Source organism: Taurulus bubalis (genome assembly GCF_910589615.1).
Source record: "Taurulus bubalis genome assembly, chromosome: 1".
In the NCBI taxonomy this organism is placed as follows: Eukaryota; Metazoa; Chordata; class Actinopteri; order Perciformes; family Cottidae; genus Taurulus; species Taurulus bubalis.
In genome coordinates this window covers 36306410-36334274 of record NC_136589.1, presented here as the reverse complement: position 1 = coordinate 36334274, position 27865 = coordinate 36306410, and the positions used below count along the sequence as shown (strand labels likewise).

Here is a 27865-nt window from a genome sequence, read left to right as displayed (position 1 = left end):
GACTCTTTGGTCTACGACAGGAGAGTCCAGGCTCTGCCCAGTAGAGTGAAGAGAGAGACTAGGCTGTGTGAGGAGCAGCTGGGGTCCAGGCCAGACGGTTTGCTAGCTAGCTACCTTGTGGGGGTCACACTCAAAACACTAATTTCAAGTTCAGCGTCACTATTGGCATATTTTCATGAGGTTTTACGACATCCTCAAAATGTCTTTTTTTGTACAGTAAAGGTCTTTGACATGTTGTTACACCTTTCTTTCTGTGTTTTTAGAAGGAGCAAAAAATATAAGCTGTATGGAAATGTCCATGCAGTTTCCTGCAGTTGCTGGTACTTGAGCATTTGGGTTCCAAGTACGGAGACGGAGACGAAGCACGCAACCAGGCTCCATCATGTGTCCGAGGGAGCCGGCTGCTGTGCCAGGTAGTAGCACGAAGTGACGTCCGGGGCAAGTCTGTGTCTGAGCTTAAGTCTGAAATCTCAAAGTCTTTAGCTCCAGAATCCAGAGGGAGCAAGAAGGGATGGGAGAGACTGGTGACAATCGTGGGGGGGCGAATAGAGATGGATTGAGTTGGTCTCTACTTGACCGTCAACGTCTAAAGCAGCTGTTTGTTCAGTAAAAACTATAAATTAAATCAAACATACATGCCCAAAACAATCTTTAAATACTGTTAAAAGAGAGGAGGGAGAAAAAAAATAAAGAAACACAACATACAAATGTTCTTTTAAGTGATGTTAGATTACAAAACCAAGAGTCAGTCCTACACTGAAATAAAAGGGTAGGTTGAAATGCACAACTTAAAAACAGCCTGAGGAGATGCAAAGCTCCTTTCTGCTTTAGGCTGATTTGTTTGTGTCTGTAGAGTTGGCGGTGATTGGGAGAGGAATGAGGGAGGCGCCTGAAGGGGTGGCAGTTACTTTTGGCCAGCCGCTGGGGCCTCTGAGAAGGAGGAGAGCGGGCAGTGGGCGTTAGGGGGTCCGGTTGAAGGGGTAAGAGCAGGAGAGGGGCTGCCTCCCACTGTGGCAGAATGGACCATCTGCTGCTTGAGCTGGGTGATTGTGCGCTCTAGCTTTTCCCGCGCCTCTCGCTCCCTGCGCAGCTCCTCCTGCAGCTCCTGCCGGTCCGTCTCTGCCTGCTCCAGCCTCTGACGTAACTCCGACAACTGGGAGGAGAGAGACAGACATGAGGTCAACGAATGCCTACAGCACATTTAGTCGAATACATTTAACAATAAGCTGACATTAAATCATGCTCGACGCATTATTGATGTTGAGGTTAAGTAGGAATGACAACGCGTCAGACAATAGAAAACCCCATTAAGATTTTCAGGGATTTTTAAAAATCTCTTCTCAGAAACACAGAAAAACAGTTAAGCAAGTCCACAAAACAGACCTTAACCCCCATTATTTGTTACTCTTTCAGCCAGCAGGTCTTTAACCTTGTTTACTACAGCCACAGCCAATGTGCTGCTGTTAGCCAAAGAAAGATAAGAGAAAAGATCCCCAATGATAATAATAATAATCACGTGTTATTTCAACATCAAACGAGAAAAGATTTAGAAGACGTTATTGATTTTTACGTTTCAAGTTCGATTGACTTCTGTGTTTTTACTCAGACTTTGGAAATGTGTGTTGAACTGGTAAACTACTTTAGACAGTGTCTAGTTTCAGGCGAGTATTAATCTCATAGCCATACAAACACATGCATACTAACTAACTAGCAGACATCCTGTTTTTGATGCCAGGAGAGGCGGGACAGCTTCAAGGACAGACAGGAGGGGGATGCTGCAGTCCAACATAACCTATCTCAAGATAAGTCTTGTGGAAACACAAGCAAAGGCTCTGTGTGTGTGTGTGTGTGTGTGTGTGTGTGTGTGTGTGTGTGTGTCTGTGTGTGTGTGTGTGTGTGTGTGTGTGTGTGTGTGTGTGTGTGTGTGTGTGTGTGTTTTCCCACAGCATAGTGACTCATATTTGAAAGTTATAGTAGGAAAAAAAAATACAGTTCAAGGAAATCTCCAAATTCTCAAATTTGTACAGGATGGTCAGAGAGAGTTCAGGATATTTTTACATTTAATATATATATCCACTGCTCGTATTTAGAGTGAGAAAAGGAACTTACTGAGGATAAAGGACTTATAGAGTGATGTTAAAAATAGATTTTATATATATATATATATATATATATTTATATATATATATATATATATATATATATATATATCTCACTCGATTGCCTGAATGTGCTGCGTTAAAGTTGTTAATATCTTTTCAGCAGTATAACAAAAGGCAAATTATTGCATGTTTATGGTAATACATTGAAAACAAAGTGAATGCATTAGTTGTAAATGCTTAGAAAATGAAAGGAAGTATCAGTCTGTAGAACTCTGCAGTGAAGCCTCCTTTAGTGTGATTGAAGCGCGGCACTGTAGCATCAGAGATGAAAGTGGCATATGTTGAGCGATCCAAGCCAACGTGCAGACTGTACGTGACACTGTGATTCACTTAGAATGTTTCTGATGACAAAATCGGTTGAGCCTGCATTTGTTCCCTGATAAGTCCGTACCTGTGCAGCGTAGTGGGCCTCTTGCTGGCGTTGTGCCCCCGGCTCGCAGGCGCAGGCCTGCTGTCGGAGCTGCTCCAGACGGGTTTCCAGCTCCAGCTGTTCCTGGCGGGCCTGGCTGAGCTGTCGCGCCTGCTCGCTGTGCACCGCCTCCAGCTCGCTGCGCAGCTCCCGCTGCTCGGCGCTCAGCTCCCGTAGCCTCGCGGCCTCGCCCCCGCGCACCGCCTCCAGCTCCTGGAGAAATAACAATAATAATGTGATATTTCACTGACCCTTGTAGAGTAAAGTGCTATAAATTTCAGCCCCTCCACGGAGAGGTCAGATGTTTGATACCACAATGACAGTAGAAGGCAGGCTTCTCCTGCTTAAGCATCCTTGCTGCCAAAATTAGGCCAATATGCATTTAACTTAATTTATTTTTGCACAATTTGCTTCATTTTTATTTTGTTATACAATATTTTTACAATACAAATGCAAATCTTCCAAGAATCCCATTAGTGGGTTTAAATACAGGGGCATAATTCAGCCATAGATGTTAAAATCACTATAATGTAGGTCAACTCTATTTCCATATGGCAAAATTTAAATTAAACTTGAGTGTTTACATAATATACAATGTGTTATTTACATAAACAGGGGTGCTGACTTTGCAGACAAATTGCAGAACCATCTGACATCAACATTCAGAACATTCAAATATTTTTTAAGCTATAGGAAAGAGAGAGACAGAGAGAGACAGAGACAGAGACAGAGACAGAGAGAGAGAGAGAGAGAGAGAGAGAGAGAGAGAGAGAGAGAGGTCACTGGAAGGTGAGCATCACCTCCACATTTACATCAAGGACACTTTTAACAGGCCAGGACAGTTATGGTCTTATCTCATTTATGTTGTTCTTTTTCTGACTGCCAACTTACCATTTCCAGCTGCAGCTGCTTGTGCAGGGTGGAGTTGAGTTTCTCCTGCTGCCTGCTGTACATCTGCATGATCTCCACAACAATTCGGTCCTTGTCGTCCTCCAGCCCCCCCACTGCAGCTACGTTCATGGCAGAGCCCATGTCCTTAGCGGCGACTTCCGTTACCGGCGACGACAACGACACAGGAGGAGGAGGAGGGGTGTGGGCGGGGGTGTGGGTGGCTTTCTTGCAGCTCTGGCTGCTTGTCTCCATGGAAACTGCCTGGGTTTGGCATTCCCGCTCACTGGCCGAGGCAGCAGCGGCACGTTGGGATTTGGCCTCCTCGGCGCCAGCAGCAACGGGAGGCGACGCATGGAGATCTGTGGAGGGAGGAAGAGGAGGATGAAGGAAGGAGTTTAGGGAGAAAAAAGAGGCGGTGGTTGAAAGAAAGGAAGTGCGAGCCGAGCTTGTGCACGCTCCCGCCTACACTACGGTAACACCCTCGCACAACCTCATCAAAGCTCACACCACTTTCTCAGCGTGAACGCAAGCACAACATGGCAACAGCAGAAGAACCAAACGCTCACCCATAAATTCTGTCTGTGTGTGCGTTTGTGTGTGTGCGCGTGTGTGCTTGTGTGTGCACCCTCAGACATAAAAACGAGCCTTGTGTGGGAGCTACACCCTGCGTGGGCTCCTTCTCTGTACAAACTTTGGCTCATTTCCTCACTGAGGCCTTTAAAAAAGGTGTACATCATGGGAAAAGGATCAAATAGGCGGTATCACACTCTCACACACAAAGACACAGATGTGTACAGATGCTGCTGTGGGGCATGTGTAAGCTACTAATGATGGTGTGTTTGAAGGTATAAGCGCAGCGACAGAAAGAGAAGAAGAAATAGTGAAAGAGAGCATGACAAAGGTGAGTTGTTTGCCAGAATAATCTATTTATACAGTATGTGTGTGACAGGAAATATGATGCTCTGTACAAAGCATGTCTGGCACTGGAGAGGACACTCATTTACGGACTTAAACTAGCTTGAGCATGTGCATACCCACACCCACATACGTGCTCTGCACACACACACACACAGTATAGTAGAAGCACACACATAACAGGAGTGGGTCATTTGGATGTGGATCAAAAGGAAATAAGCACACAGACAAACTGGGGGAGGAAATCATTGATTAAGAAGAAAAGAAGAAGAGGATGAAGAGGAAGGGGAGGGTGTCAGCAGACTGTGAAGGAGGTAAAAAGGAAAAAGTGAAGGGAGCTAAAGAAGAAAGAGACGAGGATGGATGGATGGATGGGAGAGGAAGTGCGGGAGCAGACGGAGCACGGACTCACAGAGGATGTGGACAAGGCTGCCAGGAAAAAGAGTGGATGAGAGGATGGAGGGAAGAGAGAAAAAGGGGAGCAGAAAGCCCGAGAGATATGAGAGAGGGAACCTGGCAGTCAGACGTGGCGTAATAATGGCAGACGGAAACCAGTCCCATGATTCACCCTCTCTCTCTCTCTCTCTCTCTCTCTCATTTTCTCTATAAATATATACACACACACACACTCTTATTAATGCAGGTGTAATAAACACTTTAACATGCACATAAAAACTCACACGGGGCAGAGAAGAGGTCACTGCCATTTCCACCACTCTTGTTCATCAATACTGACTTGCCCCAAGAGTCTTTATGTGAAGGTCAATGCATGATTATGTGCATATGTGCATCGCTGCAGGCTGGAAGTGGGTGGGCATGAATGTGTGTGTGTGCGCATGAATGTGTGTGTGTGGACTATAGGTTGTATGTTTACAGTAAGAACACGTGTCTGCTCTGCATGTCTATTCTGCTTATGCATGTAAATTGCTTGCTGTATGTGTGTCATGTATTTATAGTGGGCATGTGTCAGCTGTGTCAGTTTCTAAAGTACATACAGTGTACACAAGAGTATTTATTAAGTACTATTATATATAGTATTTAAATGATCAAATATCAACAGTGTTGAACACTGCCACTTCTTTGTGGAAATACTTAAACCTGAAATTGGTTCTAATACAAAATTAAAAACATTCATATTGAAAAAGAAAAATCTCCAATCAAAGGGCGTTCACTGGCTTTATCCCTGATCGTTCAACCTGCTTTTATTTAACTATATTAAATGTTAATATACTGCTTATGAATTCTGAATAAGGGACATTGTAGTAACATATTACTTAAAACATGTTTAAAACATAGTTTTGAAGAACATATATTATAGAATGGACTATAATTAACTTTTTCCAGGAGCAAAGAGAAATGCCACGGTAAAACATCATTTTATTTACTGTTTATTGCTACTACTTTGTGTTAATATCACAACTATTTATATTACTAATCACAAAGTCAAATTCTGAATCAGGCATCTCCTGTTGCGTAATGGAGCTAGAACATGTGAGCGTTTAGCTAATATTTGCGTGTTCTAAAACCAATAATGTAATGGACACATTTTTCGCTCTGATCTTTTCAGTTGTTGACATAAACACAATTATTTTAGAGTGTAGTTGTCAAGTAAGAAATGCTTTTATTCTAATAGACAGTAGTTCAATAGATTTGAGTGTAGCGGTTGACAGAATGGATCATACAAAAAAAACGAAGCCCTTGAGAAGTGGCTAGGACTTCCTTGCTTAGTATATCTTGAGAACTTTATAGAAAATATTTTACTGCTCTACAGTACAGTATCTCTCTGACCTGCTTATCCAATATCAGACAGCTTAGGTTAAATATAAAGTTAATAAGGTGCTTTTAGTTTTTATGGTCGTAGTTCTAGGAATACTTGATACCTGATTGCATGAGATGTGACTTAGACAGAAAAAAATCAAAAAATATGCAATAAAAAATTTGAATTGCTTTTGTTGAGCAAAGTGATAAAGTGCTTTGTAATTTGACATCACTACAGCATGTTTACATTTGCCAAAGCAAGTCGACTGTGTGCATTAATGTGTGCTTCATTACTGACCCATGGGTGGCTCGTCGTGGCCCAGCACTCTGCGGCTGTAGTGGTGTTTGAGCAGCGCTCCGAACATCTCAGGGCTCATCTCCTCCTCCCTTTGCAGAGACACGTTGGGAGCAACCATCTTATTGTACGTGTACAGGTAGTAACTAGGGGAGAGACAGAGATAAAGAAAGAAAACATTTGAAGAGCTGAACTGGTTACACACATACATAAACATTTACTGACAAAAATACAACAGCATTGAAATCTAATGTAATTCCAAGTTTTCTTCCATAACATTAAGGCGACGTATGCTGCTGATTATTGACACATTGACTCATGCACCTGTTTTTTTTTTTTTTATTATTCTAATCATCGAGGAGTGTCACCTTTCACATACTTCTGTCTTTGCAGTAAACATCGTAAAATGTTACAAGTCATGGACTTTGCAATGCTCATACACATAAAGCTATATACACCTGCAATAACTCAAGTGGCCCCTTTTTAACTCCCCAGCAATAAAACACAGCTGAATGAGAGTAATGGAACAAAACTCATTTGGTAGCAGTTCGTCCTCCACTAACGGCACCATCTGAAAACAGTGTGGAATACGGGTACTTCTTATCGTGCGTTTACAGGATCTCAGCCTAAACAGACCTTTCGGCTTATCGCAAATGTCCAGGTAGTGGATACAACTGAAAGAGAGATACTGCCTGGAGAAGCACTGAAGCCACTGAGCCAACACTATCGGTCTATTCCTGGCTGCATGGTGGGAAGGGAGGGAGGGAGTAGAGAGAGGAATAGAAAGAGACAGAGTGATAGAGAAGCAGATGGAGAGAAGAGAAGAGAAGCTCTAAACCCCTCCCCCACCAGTAGTCCCCTCCAGACAGAGCTGAGTTGTGAACTAGGTTAAGCATGACAGCTCAGTGGGGCTCTGCCTGAAAAAACTACAGCACAACCAACCGAGCCTTGCTTCTTTTCCTCTGGATGGTGACTGTTCGCCTGAATGGAAATCTGAAACTCCTTCACATGAAAGATGCGATTGAATAATGTAAGCCTGGCTTGTATTTGACAAGTGTACCACTAATGGGTGCCGGTAGAACCCAAATATGACATTAAGTGCTGTGGATGTCGAGCACGATGCTCAGCTGTAGCGGTGCATTATTACTAACGTTGCAATGCAAAAGACATGCTCCAAACTGGTCTGCGCAAGTCCCTGGTTTGAGAGTGTAGCAGTGATGTGATGCTGGTAGGTGACCAGAACTCTAATCTTGCCAATTTGTCTGGCCTGACGTCTGTGAGCCTCCACACAGTCAGTATGTCAAGACGGTCACATGTAGCAATGGCGCCATAAACCGTCTAATTCCAGTTTTTAATCTGGGTCAGATTACTGTGTGAGCTATCAGAGCGCCATATCCAAACACAGGCTGGTGTGCTCAGGAGAGGAATGGAGGGAGGAACAGAAAACCAGGAGAGAGGAAACGAGAGGAGTGGCACATGTGATGAAGGAGAGAGGACGAGGGGGGAGCAGAGCAGAAGAGGGAGTGCAGCGCCAATTAGGGAAATTAGGGATGGGAGTATAATTTACTCAGACAGAAACGGAAATCGTAGTGAAACTTTACTTGGTAATTATTTCACTGAAACAGAGGGGGGAAAACACACCTCCAGTATCTGGCACAGAGGCAGCAGACTAGTAAAAAATAACACCAGGCCAACAGAGACAGCTTCAACTCGCAACTAAAACTTGATCAACTTCAAACAACAAACTTAAACAACTTTAATGCAAAAAGTCCGTCTTAAAAAAAACATGTTTCTTTATTAGTGAAGTATAAGTGCACTCATCAACAACAATGTCAATAGAACAATATCCGCTCTTCTCTTATTTTCTGCCTTTGTAAACTCTATATCTTTGAGTTGTGGACTGTGTAGTGGTAAAATATAGTGTTGTAATATATAACTGTTTGCTGGACAAAAAAAAGTAATTTGAAGATGTCAGTTTAGACTCTGAGAACACGTAATGCCCATTTTTCACAGTTTTTATAATCATTAATCGAAAGAGTAGCCTTTAGATAATTGAGTTGAGAATGACAATAACCGTTAAGTGCAACTCTAAAACGGCCGTATTGGTGTTGTTTAATCAAAGGCCAGAAGGTGTAGTACCTGGGATGGACCAGGGTGGGGTGTTCTGGCTCCTCCTTGATGTCCGAGAAAAGACGATTGAACACCAGACTAGGTGGAGATGTTTTGCCCTGAAAATAACAAAAACACACAGATAAATATCACACAACACTGCAACACTGCCTTTTAAGCCGCTGTGTTACGGTTATAAAAAGACACAAAATGGTATCTTCCATCTACATTTATTGATCTTTGCATAACATTTTTGAATACATGGGGAGAAGCGGCAGGAGGTGAAGGGAATGTGCTGTACTGCACATGGCGCTCTTGGAGCTATATCCTAATAAAGCTAATATGCATACATGTGGATGAGGGATCATCCATCAAGGCATCGGCTGGGAGAAAGAGAGTTGAGAAAAGAGATAAACGTGTGTGCGTGTAAAGTTGGCGTGTGCTGAGATGGGGGGGGGTGGCAAAGAAGTGAAGCCTTTCAGCAGCTGTGTGAGTGTATTTTCTGACAGGTCAGAGAGGAGAAGCGTGCCGCTATGAATGGGTGAGCAGGGGGTGTATCTGTCAGTCAGGGTAGGGGTGGTGACCCTGAGAGACGACCTGTGTGTAGAGGAGGAGGAGGGGGAGGGGGAAGAGGAGGGGATGGAGGGATGTGTTAGAAAGGAAGGGACCCGACAACTGACCTTTCTTGAAGGGTCGGCATCAGTCAACTTGCTGCTAGGGGAGCAGAGATCTGCTGAGGGTTTCCTCACCTGGCTCTCCTCCTCCTCCTCCACTGCCTTCTGAAACACAGAGAGAACGAGACGGCGGTTAAAACACACACACACTCCATGATTAAACACGACAGAAAAAGAGAGAGCGCAGCATAGATCATATTGGTTAGAATATGATGAAAAACTAAAATCATGCACAGACTCTGTAAAAAATTTTTTTTTAAAATATAGAACCTCGGTCACAGAGGGTAAAGATAGGCAAATGGCGTTTAAACGATCAGAAATAGAGACAAATGAGATCCCAAAGATATCAAATGGAGACGAATGGCAATAAAAGTGAGCAGCACGCGTGATCTACGGCCCGAGTCAATCTTGATACAGTGTCGAAGAAAACAAAGGCAGCAGGAAAATGGATAAGGGTAGAGGCTAAATGAGCTCACTGAGGAAGGCCTATGAATAAGTCAAGATGATAGTCAACATGGCTACAACATGGCCTGTCATTCTGTGCCTCTGTGTGTGTGATTCATTGGTATGCATGCAACACGGCTGGAATCAGCTTTTCTCTCAACGTGAAGACATATTTGTGTGTTCAATGTGTATGATTCATTGTGCCCCCTGAGCTATGTGGGTTCAGTAAATACTGCTGGCACTGCCTCTAGTTTATATATATATATATATATATATATATATATATATATATATATATATATATATATATGTGTGTGTGTTTGTGTATGTGTGTGTGTGTGTGTGTGTGTGTGTGTGTGTGTGTGTGTGTGTGTTGAGCAAATCCAGGACACACTCAGGGAGAGGCCGCATGCTGATGGAGTTGATGCTTATCAGCGGCAGACAGGCCTGACACTACACACCGGCTGCCTGCAGTTCACACACTTTCAACCAAACTGACAGGTAGCACAGGCGCCAGAGGAACCACACTATCCAGCATCGAAATATGCACCGCTCGGTAGCCCACAGCAACAGACAGAGAGATAGAGAAGGGAGGTGTAGAGAGGAGAGAACGTAGGAGGAGAAGAAACAGGAAAGAGAAAATTCAATGGGGAGAAAAGTCTAAAAGCAGAGTGAAGAAGGAGAGATAGAGGTTGTAGAAAGCATCAATAATTGACTTGCTAGCTTCTCAATGCCATCTCTGAAAGTTTATCCACAGAATGCACATACACGCACAATTTGCCATTAACAGAGTTAAACAGCCTCAGATCAAAATGTCCAAATTACAGTAACAGCCAGGAATTAGCCTCCTAACATTCATAGTGGCTACTCGCTCAGCAGCAGGTTTAGCGTTACTTAACGCACAAACACGAGAATAATATTTGTGTCAGCTCGGAGAGAAGAAGAAAAAAATAACTATTATGTTATATCATAATAATTGTGCTGTCTGCATCTACACCTGTTTACGTTACCCTTTCTGTGAAAGACAACAAGGAAAAAACAACTACAATGCAACTAGTCCTTATTTGTGTGTGAATTCATGTGTACTGTATGTAGGGGATAGTCCCTTATTTCCAAGGGCATGGATGAATGAGCATGTGCATGCAAATGCAATAGACTGGTGCCTTATGCATAGCTAGGTGTGTGTGTGTGTGTGTCTATATATACATATATATAAATAAATAAATATAGAGGGGGGCTCGTCCGTTTACGAGCGCTTGTGGTTGGTGTTTTTTCCTTTTTTTTCTCCAGAAGGCAGCACTGCAGTACTGAAGAGGAGGGAGGGAGTAAAGGGGAGGCAAAGAGAGAGTGTGATGATGGGACAGAGCATAAATAGAGGGAAGGAGGGGAAAGAGGGGGGACAGTTAACAGAAACAACAATAAAACCTCTAATCTGAAACCAGTCCCCCGCGCCTGCACAGGTGTGTGTATGTGTGTATGAGACCAACACAGACGCAGGCAGCGAGCCTGGGGCCAAACTGGCATTAACACCATGTCATTCAGAGGTCTTTCATCTGCTTGACCCCGACGACAGCAGATGCTCTGCTGATGAGAAGACTGACGGCTCATTAAAAAGGTAGGCCTGTTTTCATGTGTGTGTGTAAAAACAACCAAGGAGTGTAAGTGCTTATGAATGCGCACGTGTATCCATATATAGAACATACATGTACAGGTTTGTGTGTTCCACTAATGGTTGCCTGTCTCTCCCTGTATTTCCTGCTCACCTGATAGTTGACAGCTTACCACCCACCGCCCACAAACACACTCATTATTCCTGCTGCTCTATTCCTTAATGAATGTGTGCAGGTCCAAATGTTTGCACATTTCAACACAGCTGTTTTTCTCTCTCCTCCTCCCCCCTTACCCATCTCTCTCATCCCTTCCACCTTTCCAGCCCAGTTTTGTTAACACAAACACACCACTACTCCCTAACGTACAATAATGAAGCAACTCTCTTATATGCTGCTGCGACACAAACAGCCCCTAACCACCTATGTCTTCAGCCCTTTGTCAAGCTGAAGGTCGCCTTATGACAAAGTGGATTAGCATTCCACACACTCGCTCAGCTGAACTCTGCCCTGTAACTCCTAATCACCAGCAGCCTGCCCGCCGCTGTAGCTATACACGCACGCATGCTCACGCACGTAAAACTGTAAAACAAGATGAAACGTACTGCTCTAGACACACGGCGATGTGAACTTTTACAATGACCCATTTCCGGAGCCCCAGTTTAGTCCCCGGACCATTAGCACACGTGACATTTCTGCAGCAGACGCATTAATGGAGCAGAGTGTGTAGCCTGAGTGCTGTTAAATCCAACAATAACAAGCACCACTCTACTCCATAGACAGCCATGACGGCACATTACCATACACAGTCTGGCAAACGCAGGCGGCGAGTAAATGCACTTTAGTGGCGGCCGTGTGTTCCCAACGTAAGCTCCATCTGTGCTTCCCAATGCGAAGCACCAACACGTAATTTACATCAGGAGTGCCTGCTGAAATGGAGGATGACATTCAGTGTAATTTTTAGTATTTGTTTAAGTTAGAAATGAAAATCTGCTCAGAGCGTTGGATTTTATAATTGGCTGTGCTAGTGAAAGTGCCACCATATTATTCATGAAGAGTTGATTTCTGATTGGGGTGAAGGCTTTCAACTTTACAAAAAGTTGACAGATAACCAATTTCTTTGGAGCAGAAGACCCCAGAGGATATAAGTGAGTCTTTTTCAGCTCTTGCCAGTCTCTGCTTGTATCTACCAACAACAAGACAAATCAGGTTTTGTTTCTGCTCTTGGTTTAATTCATAGGTTTCATATCTAAGGAACATAAATGCAAACGCATAATGTGCAAACAAGTTGGAGGTCAAGCTCTCTGTCTGTGTGCATATAAAGATACATCCAGAGCTGAAATAAGTTGATCAATTGATTAGTTGCATTTGAGTCACTTTTCAAGCAACCATGCTAAATATTTGCTGGTTCCAGCTTCTTAAAATGTGAGTGCTTTCCAGTTTTCTACTTCTATATCATTGTAAACTGAATAGTTTTGGCTTTGGACAAACAAACCATTTAAAGACATTATCTTAAGCTCAGGAAAATTGTGATCATTATTTTATGATATCTTAAAAACAAAAAGGAAAAACTGAAAACTGATGGTACAATCTTCATGATCAGTGTGATACTTATTTTAAGCTAGTAGCATGAGTGGTTTCTTTAGAGAATATGCAACTGAAATAATAACACTGTAAAACAATAAATAATCACATACATAACACATAACATAACACACAAATACAACTAGTCTCAACAAGCCTAATGGCCAATCTTATCTAGAGCAGCATAAAACGTGTACACGCCTTAGTCTGACCTTTCATCTCGGAGCAGCAGGCCTCCATTTCAATTCATTTTTGTGCCCTAAAACATAAACACTGTTGGGCCCAATTGTATGCACATCTGTTGAAATGCGGGCATTACTGGTCGTGTCAAAAACTGAAACAAACCTGAGGCAAGCACTGAAATCTTGCTCATGGGACAGAAACAAGAGGGGTTCACAAAACAAAACTGTGCCACCCATCCTCCTTTTCCTCCTCCTCCTCCTACTCCACCTCCCCTCCTCCTCCCTCCTCTCTGAGCCATTCATGAGCTTGGCATTCAGAAGGAGGGGAGGGGGAGAAGGGGAGGGGGAGAAGGTGAGGGATAGTGGCAGGCAACAGAGGAGGACAGAGTAATGCAGCTCATTCTCCTTTTCCTCTCTCAGGAGGAAGTAAACAGCCTTTATTTGGGGGCCTTTTCATTCGGCCTCAGACAGCGAGAGAGGAAAGGAGAAACACACACATACACAGACAGCCAGTCACGCCCTGTCTGTTTCTAGACCACATCCTGTTCTGCAGCAGTCGTCGACTGTGTCAAAGATCAAGCAACAGATACGAAGATACATGTACTTCCTGGTCAAAGCCACGCAACAAGATATTGAAGCATCTTGCCTGCCTGAATGTGTGTTGCAGAAACTCATTCATGCCTTCTCTTTAAACTCATCAAAGTTTCCCCACACATTGATCTACATAGTGTGCATACGTTTGCTTGTAGCAGGGATCTGATGTATACAATAAAAAGGTGCATCTGTCTTTGGAGTCTAGTTATTTCTATGCGTTCTACTGGAGACCGGGGCTCTGGCAGTCCCCCCCCCCCCACCGGAAGTCTTAATCCAATAAGCCATTTATCCACGGCCTGGGAGCTACACTTTGTTTCAGCAGCCAAATCAATAAGAGCCCACAAGGGAACCAGACAGCCAAGTGGGGAATTTAAAAGAATACACTCTTTTTTTAGTCTGCATAACAAGTTATCTTCTATGAATGCCTCAGTTGTAATGGTAGAGAAGTCAAGTATATTATTTTCATGTCTTCTGTTCAAAGAGTTTAAAGGGTTTGACCCCTCAGATAGTGCTCAAAGGAAGAAAATAACTGTATCTCTCACTGAGAAGGTAACGTTATTGTTCTTTCACTTCAGCAGAAAGAAATACAGCGGTATTAAAAACAGCACAGGGCACAGATGAGGACAGGTCTGACAGGTAGACGGTTAGACAAACAGGTGGCAGGGGAAACAGGAAAGAAAAAAAAACAGGCAGACAGCCAAGACAGATGAGGAGACAAACAGACACCATGTGACTGTCTGCCTGTTTGTGCCTTCCCCAGACACACACCTGTTCCTCCCTCTTTCCAAACACAAAGAGAAAGAACAGAGCCAGACAAGCACGCTGATAAGCATCAGCCAGACAAGTCATGCCAGAGTCTCTCTCTCTCTCTCCCCCCCCCCCCCCCCCCCCCCAGCCTCCCCACCCCCCCACCCCACACACACACACACACACACACACACACACACACACACACACAGGTTCGCTCTGGACTTGCTTCGGGCACATTTTTGCACCACATGGGCACTCTGTCTAGACAGTCATCAGACGCACGTCAAACACACAGCCCTTCCCCTCCCGGTCAACATGTTGAGCTCCTTCCCCCACAGCTACAGTCAGCCATTTTACAATCCACACGGCACAGATTTAACACACCAGAGCCAAAGGGACCACAATGAACCAACAGTTAATGGGAGTCTATGGGGAAAATAAAGTTATAAAAAGGATTGTGAGGAATCTCCCACTAATAGATGCAACATCTACTGTCCACCTACTGCTTTACCACAGACAGTTAGATTTGGAAACAAGCAACAGCATTTCTCGATGGTCTTTCACTTAAAAAACAGTCTCTTTAGGCTCTTTCGATCAATTTTTCTATTCATCTTCCTCCCTCCCTCTCTTCCACCTTTTCTCTCCCTCCTCCATTTCTCATGTTTCACAATCAAGTCCCAGGCGGCGGCCTCCAGTCTATATTCACAGCAGTACATGAGGAGGGTTGTAATAACATTACCTCATGAATGGACAAATTGTCTGACTGGAATACACTAGGCAGGCCAAGGCAACCCCCATGTCAAACACACAGACAGTATCTATGACCTAGAAAAAACATTATTTTAATTATTCATATTTAATTATTTTCTGGATAAATCAATGAATTATGTGTTCTGTGAAATGTCAGAAATGGAGGCGGAGGGAAATATTCAACATACAGGTAGAACATAGAAGACAAAAAAAACATCAACTCTCAACATTTGAAATGCTGGAACTGGTGAATTGTTGGAAATCTTAAATGACTGAAATTATTATTTAATTAACAAAATTGCAGACACATTTCCTGATCAATCAATAGACTACCTGTTTCAGCTCTAAAAAAGTACTATACAAATCCAGGAAAGTTACTTTTATGCAGCTGTCTAACGTCTTTTCAAAATGCTAATATCGGTCCATGATTGAGTTATACTATGCATCTCGTTGCCGTTATTACCACAGAGATAATTAGTGGTGATCGATTAGCTGGACATCAAAAAACAAATCCGTGGAAACTTGGATCATTAATCATTTAAGTAATTTATCAAGTACCTCATCATGATAATGATTTGTTTATTTTTTGTTTTACACATCACGTTGAACTCTGGTGACAGATTTAAAATTAAATGATCAATAACGACAACATAAAATAGATTAATTGTTTGCAGCTCGGGTAAAAATGACATTACTTGCATGCATTTCGCAACTGGTAACAGTCTAGACATTGCATCAGAGGAAAGAAGACAAACAGAATGATATCACTCTCCAAATCATCAACCTTAAGTTCTGTGATTAATAGTCATGAACAGACGAAGCATCAGATCATTTCAGACATCATGCAGCTTTATGAGAAAGCAAATATGATTCAGCCTTGTGAAAGACACAGCATGAAGTTTGAGAGGGTTATCTGAAATGTATGGTACGGCGGCTCTGACTCTTAAAATACATTTATCTACTCCACACTCCCTCAATTTATGTCATTAGGTTTTGACATAAAGCATTACAAGCCTGTATAAAATGTGGCCACTGGTGTTCATCTACATGCATAAGGAAATGTGATTGAGTCGGTGAAGGGCATTTAAAAATCATCTTTCTAGCTATATGCATGCACAGCTTACTGTCTCTAGCAGCGGCTCAGTGTGTGTGTGTGTGTGTGTGTGTGTGTGTGTGTGTGCGCTCCAATTTCCTTCCCCATCGTGCCCCCCCCCCCCACACACACACACACACACACAGCGTTTACTACCAGAGCTGTCGGGGCTCAACCAGGCCAGGAGACCCACGCATATACACACGGAGGCACATACAAGTAAACAGGCCGATCAAACAATTGCTCCATCCAACAGTCGTGTAGGAGGCTGACGTAGTTTACTGCAAGCACAACTGTCATGGACAAATACGCACACAGACCCAAGCAAGACACTCTTCATTCTCCCAGGAAGACAGATCGAGTGAGAATGAGGCCAGTGGGCTCTTGTCTTGTCTGTAGATGACTGTACTTATCATTTGAGCTTCATCTGGGCCTGTGTGCGTGCATGCGTGCACACTTTACCATCTCAAAAAAAACGAAAGAGAAAGTCTCAAAAGAAGCTTGCTGCTAAGGGACGCTTTTTGGAGGTAGGTTACTGGTTCAAATTTGCAATTAGGGAGAGCATCACACAACCCAACGCTGCACCAAAAACAGAAATCTGCTGCTTGGTTTTCGATACGAGGGAACTCGGATTACTATTCGGATGGATGAAACAACACAGAGTGCTTGGAGACAGTGGGGAGTGAGAGAGCTTCAGAGAGGACGAGCGTTGCTAAGCAGACTCAACGCTGAGAGACGCTGTCAGCAAGCCAGCAATGCACTGTTATCACTACAGAGAGAAACACAAAATGGAGACACTGTCCAATCCTCTCTCTTTGCAATACATTGCACAACATTAACTAAAATGCCTCAACATACATGCAGACGCCTACTTCTTACAGCCATTCAGTAACCAACTGTACTATACATCACCAAGCAGCAATACATTCCTCATAATGTGGACTGATTGCAATTTTAAGTGTCTACTAGTGTACTAGTCTTAAAGCAATCCAACATTATAATGAGCTACTGTCTGTTGGTAAAAGGTAGAAATAAACACATCTTTTCTTCTAATTCTCATGCTATATCGCTTTAAACAACTCACAGGCAATACAGTTAAACAAGCGAGTGTTTAAATATTTAAATGCAAGAGCTGGAGTTGGCCCAGACTAAAACCCCACTTTACTGGCCCTTGTATGCCGCCAAGTATTGATTGGGGGGGTTGTTTACTTCTTCCTCAGCACAGGAGGCTGCTCTGCTGTAATGTGGAATACTGCAGTAGATGTCAATGCTTGGTTGGTCATCGCTGTCTGCAATGAGGCCAAAGGCGGGTGGATAAGGAGGGAGGGACGGTTAAAGAAATATAATGCGAGCGTAAGGTGGCTGACGCTGGATATAGTAGTAACAGCCAGACAAAGTGAGAGATCCACCTGACCAAAACGCCTTGCAGGGTCAAGTCCATCACACCATGGAAAGAGAGACAGTTAAATCCAAACAGGCCCTGCGTCCTCTGACTGTTCTGCAGGGAGCTCCGGTCTCATCCATATTACATACAGAAGCTTGTTTGAAGCCTGTACTGCCGGTCTCTGCATAGGCAGCTTGGCTTTGCTGTCCAAGCCCCTCGGGCTCGCCTTTCACTCTCACACAAACACACACATATTGCTACCGTAATATAAAGCCATCAGCTACCGTAACTCTTTCTCTCTGTCACAAGCTCAAGTTGTCAAATCAAGTCTCTGAAGGCCATTCTCTCTCCTGTGTAAATGTAACACATTCACTTATAAAATTGTTATTATTAAAAGAACTTCAAAACTTTCACCCAGAAATCAACCAGCTAGAGAAAATTATGAATTTCCATCCTGCCCGTACTGATATTAATGCACCAAAACATATGATGCAGTCACACACACAATCCACACACAAACTTGATCATCAGACTTCCTCCTCAGCCTCAAACAGTCACTGTCTGCAGCACGCTTGACAGCTGCCCCAAATAAGCGCAGTTGGGTTTGGTAAATGTCATTACGGTTGAGTCAGAGCTCTAAGTGAACACACCTGGGCGGAGATCAAACAGACTGTGTGAGAGACCGGGACGGCAGTAAATCTTTGTCCTGGCTCCACAGTGACGCGGAGTGATGAGCGGAGAACAGACCGCAGCACTGATGGAGCATTGTGACTCACTCTGCAGGATAGGGTTGGCGTGGTGACGAGAGGAAGTTGCTGATGGTGGTTGCGTGTGTGTGTGTGTGAGTGTGTGTGTCTGGATGCGTTTCTAGCTGTGTTTGACCCTTTGACTTCCTTTAATCATGGACTGTGTCATCTGCACAGCATCCCATGCTGTGGTATGTGTTTGTGTGTCTACTCTCTAATAGGTGTCATCATATGGACACGTCAGGGTCATACATCTGTGATGACACAAAAAGTGACAAAAACTAACTTTTGTTCTAATGTTCTTAACAGAATCGAAAATAAGGCTCCTTGTCTGCCAAATCAGCCGATGAAAAAAAAGACAACCGTGACAAATTGTTCCATCATTTGGCTGGAGGCTAGAGGCTAGATTTGTTTGCATCAACATGAGTCAGTCTTTTGAAGAACTTCTGTACATATGGCCTAATCCGGGATCAGGATGTGTCTCAGCCAGTACATTTTCTTAGTGATGACAAAGAAAATGCCTTGCATAACGAAGTGCACTAGTCATCGGAACTAGTTAAAATGTAGCAAGACTGTAAACCACAAGGCAATGAATGCCTCACTCTTCAAAGGATAAAGTCAAGGGCAATAGAAAGCAGCAAGGCTGTTTTAATACGAGCAACAGCAAAGCCAGAAAAATAACTGGACATGCAAAGAGCGAGAATCAGTGCCACATGCTCGGCAAGAGTCGCACACACAAGCACACACTCCGCTCTGTTGCTTGGGGACAATTAAGAAGCACTAGTAGCTAGCATGCATGTAAGAGCACTCACCAGTCTCAATACACGCAATCCTTAATTAGGCTTCCATAGCTGCAATATACTCAAATGAAGATATACGTTTTATGAAAGCAGTAAGGTAATTAATTGCATCTGGCGGTCAACGACCTTGAGGATTGTCTACTACTTGGTTTACGCTGGAAAGAGGTGCAGTGGGACTGTTGAGGATCCAGAGGGAAACAGTCTGCTATGTACTGGATCTAGATGAGCTGGTATAGACCCCTGAGGGGTATGAGGCAAAGAAGACTCTGTGTTGAGAAATATCAGGGAGACAGATGATTCCCATGAGCAGCATCACTGCAAGTGGGAATAGTGGCGAGATAAACACATCAGGATTTGTCAAGGTAGAGGCAGAAAGAGATTGAAGACTGGGCAAACCACAAAATATCACTTGTTTAACGTCAACTAATGCAGTCAGTTTCCCAGGTGCTAAGTTTACAGTCTTGCCCCTGAGCAACATCCGTCAGGCCCCTAGTGAGATAAGGATTTACAGGGTATCGAGGCTGCGAGCAGTGGAAGGAAAAGAAACAGTTGGAGGGCGTTTGATGTTAGTGGAGCAAAGGGGAGGCTGCGAAATAAAGGACTCACAGGGCAAGAAATCACCTATCCAAGCTGGGCAAGTTCACATCTCACAGTGGTTTGCTTTGCTATCTGCTTTCATCTGGAGCGTAGGCTGAAGGTCAAAACTAGCATGAGCCACAGCAGCACTTAACTTAGCTGTCATTGTTGTTGTGCAATTACACATGTGGGGGTCGTTGGACAAAAACACATGGACACCTATACCAGCAACACAAGCAGAATCACTTCCATATGGAAATGACGAACCATTACTGAGCATGTAAATAAATTACTGGCAAAGTGGAGATGTTTACTTTAATCATACAGGCCGACTAGTTTCCCCTGATTTTTCTGTGTTCGCAACATTATGCATTATTGATCAGTGTAGTGGTTGGGCTTAATGTGTTGTGGATGTGCCGGGTGGCAGCCCAGCGGGACTCGTGACACGCCTTTGATATCCAGTGTTTATCGCCCAAGTCTGGGAGACTCGGGGCTGTGGGAGAAAATACGAGGGAGTTAGTCTAAGTACCTATATGGTGTGTGAGTATATGCTGTGTATATGGTGCTCCTATGGTAAGCTCCGCCTCTGGGTCTTCCCATTTACATCCTCATTAATCACCATTCCCACTGGGAAGGCGGCACAGAAAAGCCTTTCAAATGCAAACACGATCTCTCGGCTTGCACACATCACGCACTGGCTGGCAGTCTCCCACAACCCTTTTACAGTATACTTCCCTCGCGTCCGACTCCCTGCCCCCAACACACACACAAGCTGCTAGTCTGACTGTCTCCCAGGGAGACCAGACAGTGGACTGTTAATCTTCTCATCAACACATCGATTAATTAAAACCAAGACTCCTCATTATTCCGGTCTAATGCAAAACAACCCAGGCAAGCTAGCCAGCCATGTTACGATCCAAGCCCCTTCCTCTTCCTACAAGCTTGTTTGAACTCGTAGCCCATTATAGTCCCTTCGCTTTCACTTGTTCTCGCTCTCATTCTCCTAAGAGGCAACAAACTGGTCTGACGCCCTGAGGGGGGAGAGCATAGTGAACATGCAAACTGGCTGTCAGTCCAATCTTCTTTTAAAGCCCAGAGGACATTTGGGTGGGAGGGTCTTCGCCGGCTTGTTTAGTCTCTGAGAGTGCTAGCAGACGTGGCAGAGGCTCCACTGTATCTGGACTGTCCTATCTCTGCTGCCTGCTTCTGTGGCTAGCTCACATCAGTGATACAGCAGCACATTATCTTCTTTTTCTTTTGGTGGTGAGGTGGGAAATGAGTCCAAGCCGAGGAAACAGTCAAACGTAACAAGCAGCAGCTGGAATGGGAAATTACCACCGGTCAACCGATGGTAAATCTTTAAATGTGGGGATTTAGTGCAGAAGATACGCTGTGATTTGGTGCACAATAAATCTAGGTGATGAACTGGGGTCTGTGACCATTTTCCAAACTTGATTAGATTCTTATCTATTTAAGAAAAAGCCTGAGAAGTAATGACTTTGGCGTTCCTCCAGTGAGCTACAATGCTGTTATGGAGCTGTGATACTGGCATTGACCTGATGATGACATACCAGAGGCCCCTCGGCTCAGCCCCTCCTACCTTGCGGGGCCCCATTTAGCCCTTTACAACCGGCAGCAAACACTGGCCAAGGCCCAGCCTGTTGTGTACGGGGAACAAGGACAGCCTCCCACACCAAACTACATACAGGCATGATAGACTGTATGTTACTCTGGGCCGGTATTCAAAGAAGCTACTGCGTATTCAGTATAAGTGGATAGTTGTTCTTTGGAAAATGCACAAACAGACATAGAAATATGTGTATGGGTGTCTCGTGGTGGGGTGGGGGTAAAGGATTGTTAGCGATGGGAAATACGCGCTAGCTAGCACATCATTGGCCAACCAAGAGGGCTGTTCCAGGCTAGATTTGTGGTTTAGTTCAGGTCTTGGAGAGCTTCATTTTCAGCTTGGGGAAAGAAGAGCTGGTGCCTAGGCTCCCTGTAACAACCTAATGGCTGTGGACACAGCTTGTTTAATGGAAGATGACCAAAGAGTAAAGCAGTTCGTGACTGAAACAACAGCCAGACCCACCCTTTTTGGCCTTACCCTCTCATCTTCTTAGTTTCATTCTCTTAACTTCTCTTCTCCGCCCTTACCTCACTTGCTCAAGTGCCTTCCTCCAGGGGTGGTGTGTTTTCTGACCACAGACACCCTTTATGTGTCTACGTGACGCTGCTTCTGTCTGGCACCTTGTCTGAGTTCCAGAGTTGGTTAACTCAGGAAACTGATGCACATGTCTGAACACAGATAGGAACTTATGAAACACCAGCTGCGGCCCTTGTAACAGAGTCTTCTCATTTCACTCTTCTTTTGTTTTGCCTCCCTCTTGGTTCATCGCCTCCTCTAGTCAGTGTCCGAATCACCAGACAACTCACCGCATCCATCAAGGTCGGCGACCTGATCTATAGCCAATGGCTTTCCTTTCATCCGCCTTACAGACGCACACAAGTGATCTTATTGCTTATGTAACGATTGACTTATCGGTTCATTTGGCTGCTTATATTGTTACTGTTCGCTGATTGGGGCCCAGGGGGTATTGAGTGTTTACTGACACGTGTGGGCAACAGCAGAACTGCCTTGGTTAGAAGAAAAGGGATAGCAGAGTGAAGGCCATAAGTCAAGATGGGTGAGGACAGAAGAAGGCAGATGCGCCAAAATCCAATTAGATACAGCCCAAGAGAATGAGTGACAAGCAGACAGAAAGACAGAGCAGACAGCCCAGGAGACAGCCACAGAGTGCAGCTGCACTGGTCTGCGGTAATGAAGTCACTGGTTTCCAAATAGCAAATAAAGGAAGCCAGAAAGATGCAGCTGTCTGCCGTCTGTGCCGCAGCCACTGTGTCAGCCCAGCCAGCGAGACAGACAGAGGAAGGCTGTTCTCTCCGTCTGACACTTCTGACTCGACTCTGGGTCAGCACAAGGCCACAAACAAGGTGGAGGCTCGTAAGCAACACACAGCCATGTTCACCATGTTCCTCTGGGGTTAGGCTGGCTAAGGAGGCATATTTTTTATTTTAGAAATATAAATAGAGTCATCTAAATTGATACTGATAACTGCTATTGGTTACCATTATTCAAACAATTCATTACATTGATATCTATTAGTGGTGCAATGGATCATAAAACTCACGATTCGGATCAGAGTCACGGATCAGATCACAACAAAAGTAATAAAAAAAGGGAGCAAATATAACTTTTAGAGATCCCTGATCAGGTTATTTTTTGCAGCCGATACTAATTGCCGATCATTGTTGATCCATATTGTTGTTTGATTATACAGCGGGTTGACAAGGCTCCTTTTTTGTCACCGTCCCAAAAATAATTTCAACTGCTCTGAAGTCTGTAAACCATCGGAAATTCTAAATGTTATCCTTTTACTTTGTTATAGTCATCTGTATTGTTTTTTTCCTCATGAAAAACACAAAATTCATATAAGGAAATAAAAGATTGTATGTTTATAGATTAAAACATATCTTATCATTAGTTTTAATTTTGCAATATAAGCTGCTTAGAGCTAATGTAAACAGCTCATAATTCCCTCTCTAATATCTATTTATGTTGTTGTGAAAACATTTCCTTCATACAACTGGAGGTATTCAAGATTTTCAATTTATGAGATTGCATGTGAACACATTATGGTAACTTTATAATTTACCTTCGCCCAATACTAATTTTCACTGAACAGAGCCTGAACGCATCATAATTTAACTGAACGGAACTTTTGTTCTCCTCCTGTCAAATAAACACAGATTACTTGTTTATAATGCAAAATCATCATTGACTAGAAAAACATTAAAGGCCGATGTCCTGGTCCTCAGTAAAACTGTATTTCCCACTGTGATGGTTAACATTAAACTGTGTAATTAACCCGCGGTTCACACGCGTGCCAAACCACGAATGGGGGGGGCTCCATACCGATCAACAGTGGTCCGTTACACTACTAATGTATATATTTGATTAAAGTTAAGAACCACACACAATTGTCCAGTTGTGTAAAACTATTTACATCTTGACTGTAAGATGCCTTTTGTGCATCTTTGCATCTTAAAATATAACTTGACCTGATACCAGGGGATTTTGTCTTTCAGATGTTTTGTAATACACTGCTTGCCTGAAGACATGCCATGTTAACAAGCCAAATTAAACAAAATGATGATCATGAATGGGAATTTGTTACTTTCTGTCTTGCAAGGTAAAAAAAAAAAATAAATAAATAAAAATGATGACGCATGATCTTGTCTCAGTGGGATGTATAAGTGTCTATCACATCCCCTGAAGGCAAAATTAACTCATTGTTCGTCAGACACCAATATAACTCTGGAGATAAGGCTCACCTTGTTGCTGTCTGTTGGTGGCGTCTGTCTAGCAAATGTTATTTACACAGCAGGGATCAGTAGACATGGTGCAGTGAAGGCACAAAGCGCCATTTATAGAGAGCAAGTCCTGGAGTTTTTAACTGCACCTTCTCAAACCAAACACTCCTAACAGGATATGGGACCAGTAGCCATTGGAGAAGGTAAGGAAAAAAAACTTCCAGAAGGCTCCCTTGTTTGTGTCTCTTCTCTTTTAGAGGTCCCAGAGCTCTCCAGTAGAACTATGAACCTCTTGTAAATATGAACATAGACACTGTGTAAATAAGGGTCATTGGGAAAAGGATCTGCAGTCGGGGTTAGACCAACACACGGAAGCGAGCCATCTTTCCAAAAAGCATGTGTGACTATAAGCTGCCTAGCTGGACTTCCACTAACATCCATTGGGATGTGGAAAGTATGAGTCACGCAGCCACAGCAGCGAAGGGTTGGACACAGAGAGTCTGGAGGATGTTCAGGGTGAGAGACATGTCCGTCTGCCTCACTTCCTGTTCAGTCACACACTTTCATTACACAAATACACACACATAAAATACACACACATAAACAGAGTGGATGGACTTGTCCTGACTAAGTGAAGCAGGACAGTGTCAGGTCACCTTGTTCTCTGGCCAATGACCTTTCACACACCCATCCGTGCATCCGCTTAGGCGGGGTGGTGGAGTGGCATCCTCTTTTAATGCCAAAATGATCTGCTTGTAAACTCACAGGCAACTGTCTTTCCAGGAATTTGGCCATTTGTGACTTTATGTTTATGTGGCTGAAGTCTCTCTTTAAAATTTGACAACACACAAAAAACAGAACAAGATTGTTTTAAACCTAGTCACTACCGCCCAGCAATAGCTGTAAAAGGAGAAGAAAAAGAAAAAGAAAAAGAAAAAAAAAAAAAGGGGAAAAAGAATTGAGAAGACAACACCTGCAATTGTGGTGAGGCTCCTGAGAGACTAGCTAAGTGTGAGACGGCGAGAGACAAAATGGGTCATACTAGCCTCCAGTAGTTAACAGATCATTACACACAGAGGTTGGCAATGTCCCAAACAAACTAAACACACACCAAGGATTGTAGGACTCATCATATAACTTAAGCATATGTTTTTGTACATGCGTTTTGTGTCCCTGGTCGGTGAACATTGTTGTTTGTGCATGTGCGTTTCCTCTGTGGTATTAAAACATCTCTGCCTTTAAAAAAAAAATGTCTACGTTTTCCAAGATAAATACCATAAACCAAGGCAAAGGAAGAGGAGGAGGACAATTAAGAAGAGGCGAGACAGGAATGCGGTTAGGACGCTAGGCGAGAATGCAGACGGTATTTCCTGCACATTCAGACACCAAGTTAACCAGACATAGAAAGTAGCGAGGCATATCCCAATCTCATGTGTTCCTGAAATGTGCATACTTATACCTGAACACACACTATAAATAAACACTGCGATCTGTCTACTCCACACTTGTTTAACCTGCTGCACTACTATCACAAATAAATCTTGCCAGCAAGGGTTGTATTAGAGCCCCTTTCTGTTCAGAATACGCGTTTTGCTGGTTAAAGCCAGTGTGTTTCAAGTAAAAATCGATCTGAACCGGTGGATTTGGATGTGAACAAACCATGCCAAAGAGACAAAAACACAACCCCACCGTAACCCGCAAAACAATAGAAAAAGGCCAGTCCACTGTGGTCAGTGGGAGGTCATGAGACATAAACTAGTCAATGGCAAGGAAATAATCTAGAGCTCTTCCCCCCACTAAATGCTGACTTTTCAAAAGGCTTGCTGCCCTTGTGGCTTAGATACATTTGTACACAGCAAGAATAAAAAGGGAATTGGCAAAATCATCAATCATCGGACAAAATGATTTGGAAGACTGTAGCATTTTGGCTTTTAGTTATGACTACTTTAGTAAAGCTAGTTCACTTTTAGTTTTGTCTGGAGGTAAAAGGGTCTCTAATTCTGTCGTTTTAGTCTTGGAGTCGTGGCTAGATATTTCTAGACAAGAACCTGTATTTTGTTGCTAAACAACTCTTAACAGGATAGATGAAACAAGTCTTTACCAGAAGCCCTACAATGTCTTACCTGCCAAAAATGTCTTGGTTTGCACTAGATATCACTTCTATTTTCTCAAATAATGTAGGAATATGCTAACAGACAAATAAAAAAAAGGGAAAACATATTTTACAGTTAGATGAAAAGCTCCAACAATTAACTGTCAACATACAGTTTGGGGATTAAAGAGGCTCTTTCATATTCTGCTCTATGGGCCTTTTGTTCAGTGACATTCCCGGTGACCTCCAGGTGACCTGAGGGGACAAATGATGCACTTCCCCTTCAGTTGTGGCCAGCTGGCCTAACCTCGTCTGATCAGACCTGGCCAAGCAGATGTCACCACCTGTCCCAAGCTTCTTTAACACATAATCGGTAGGTCAACGCAGGTTTAAGAAAACAGCAGCTATAAAGTATTCTAGTCAAACCTGCCGAATACACATCACCATGTTGGTCACCATTTTTAATTGGCTTCCTTTGCGAGAGAATGATCAATGAATGAAACTTTGATGCATGCAAGCAGACAAATACAAAAGGTATCATTCAGAAGTGCACTTACTTTGTCTAGCGACCTCTTTATCTGGTAGTGGAACTTCTCTTTGACCTCATCCAGGAGCTGCTTGAGTTGTGGCTCCTCCGGCATGCCTTCGTACTTCCTGGCAAGCTGCAGGTAGCAGGCCCACTTGGCTGAGTCAAAGCCCCAGTGGCAGGTCCTCTTATCGGGTGACTTGTGTGAATGCATGACAAACTTCTGTGGTGAAAAGAGCAACTGGCATTCAACGCACTGGATGCAGGGCGTCTCAGGCTGGGTGTAGAACTGGGGCACAAAGATACCCTGGCACTTCCCCAAACACTGGTGCTCCACCTGGAAACTGGCTTCACTTTCCTTCAGCAGACCCTGGGTCAACAGCTTACCGCTAGGATCCGCTGGCAATGCCGCCCCTGGACGCAGCAGAGCGTTGCACAACCGCTGTGCATCCGTCAGTGTAATGAGGCCACAGGAAGGTGCGTTGAACGGCAGAATGCCCAGCACCTTGAGGATATGCAGCTGCTCAGCGTCACAACGCGAGCAGTAGACGTAGAGCTCGTCGCACACAGTGTTGATCTGCTGCAGCGAGAAGTCGCGAAGCACAGAGTTGAGCACCTGGGGCAGGCAAAGCCGCTTCTCTCCCCCAACAACGAAGCAGGAGATAGACTCTCCTTCCAGCAGCGAGTGGGTGATTTCAGTGGAGCTGTCGCAGGGAACCAGCAGAGGGCCCCCTCCCAGAACAGGAGGAGAGGATAGGGGGGGCATGCCGGCCGGGGAATGCTCGTGGCCAGTGCGGGCTGAAAAGGCAGCTGGGCCCCCGAGTGAGCTCTGGCTGCTCAGGGTGAACTGGGCCAGTGTGTGTTTGAGCCCAGGGCTCAGGTCCAGGGCTTTAGCAGAGCCCACCATGTGCAGTTCGGCCCGGCCCTCCACATCCATGTCAGAGTCATGGCACAGCTCCTCGATCTGCTCCCTCTTCACCTTTGGCGTTTTGGGGAGGGAATCCAAGCTCCGACGCTTCAGGTTGATCTCCGCCATCATTCGCTTCTTGATGGGGGCGTCTTCCAGTCGCTCTCTGTATAGCCGTTTCATGTTGCCCTTGAATGAGGTCAAGTCTTTGAAAGGGGTTTTTAAACTGGTCTGGGTGCTGGCCAT

The 27865-nt window shown here is 44.0% G+C and overlaps 1 protein-coding gene across 1 annotated transcript; it reads right to left on the bottom strand.

Annotated features, from left to right (window-relative positions):
- Nucleotides 1–904: 904 nt before the first annotated feature.
- skila (SKI-like proto-oncogene a) lies at nucleotides 905–27865 on the bottom strand (the record flags this gene model as incomplete). Its single annotated transcript, XM_079219346.1, has 7 exons — nucleotides 905–1153; nucleotides 2554–2784; nucleotides 3463–3821; nucleotides 6434–6576; nucleotides 8570–8658; nucleotides 9220–9318; nucleotides 26744–27865. 7 exons carry the CDS (start codon nucleotides 27863–27865, stop codon nucleotides 905–907), a joined length of 2292 nt encoding a protein of 763 aa, XP_079075472.1.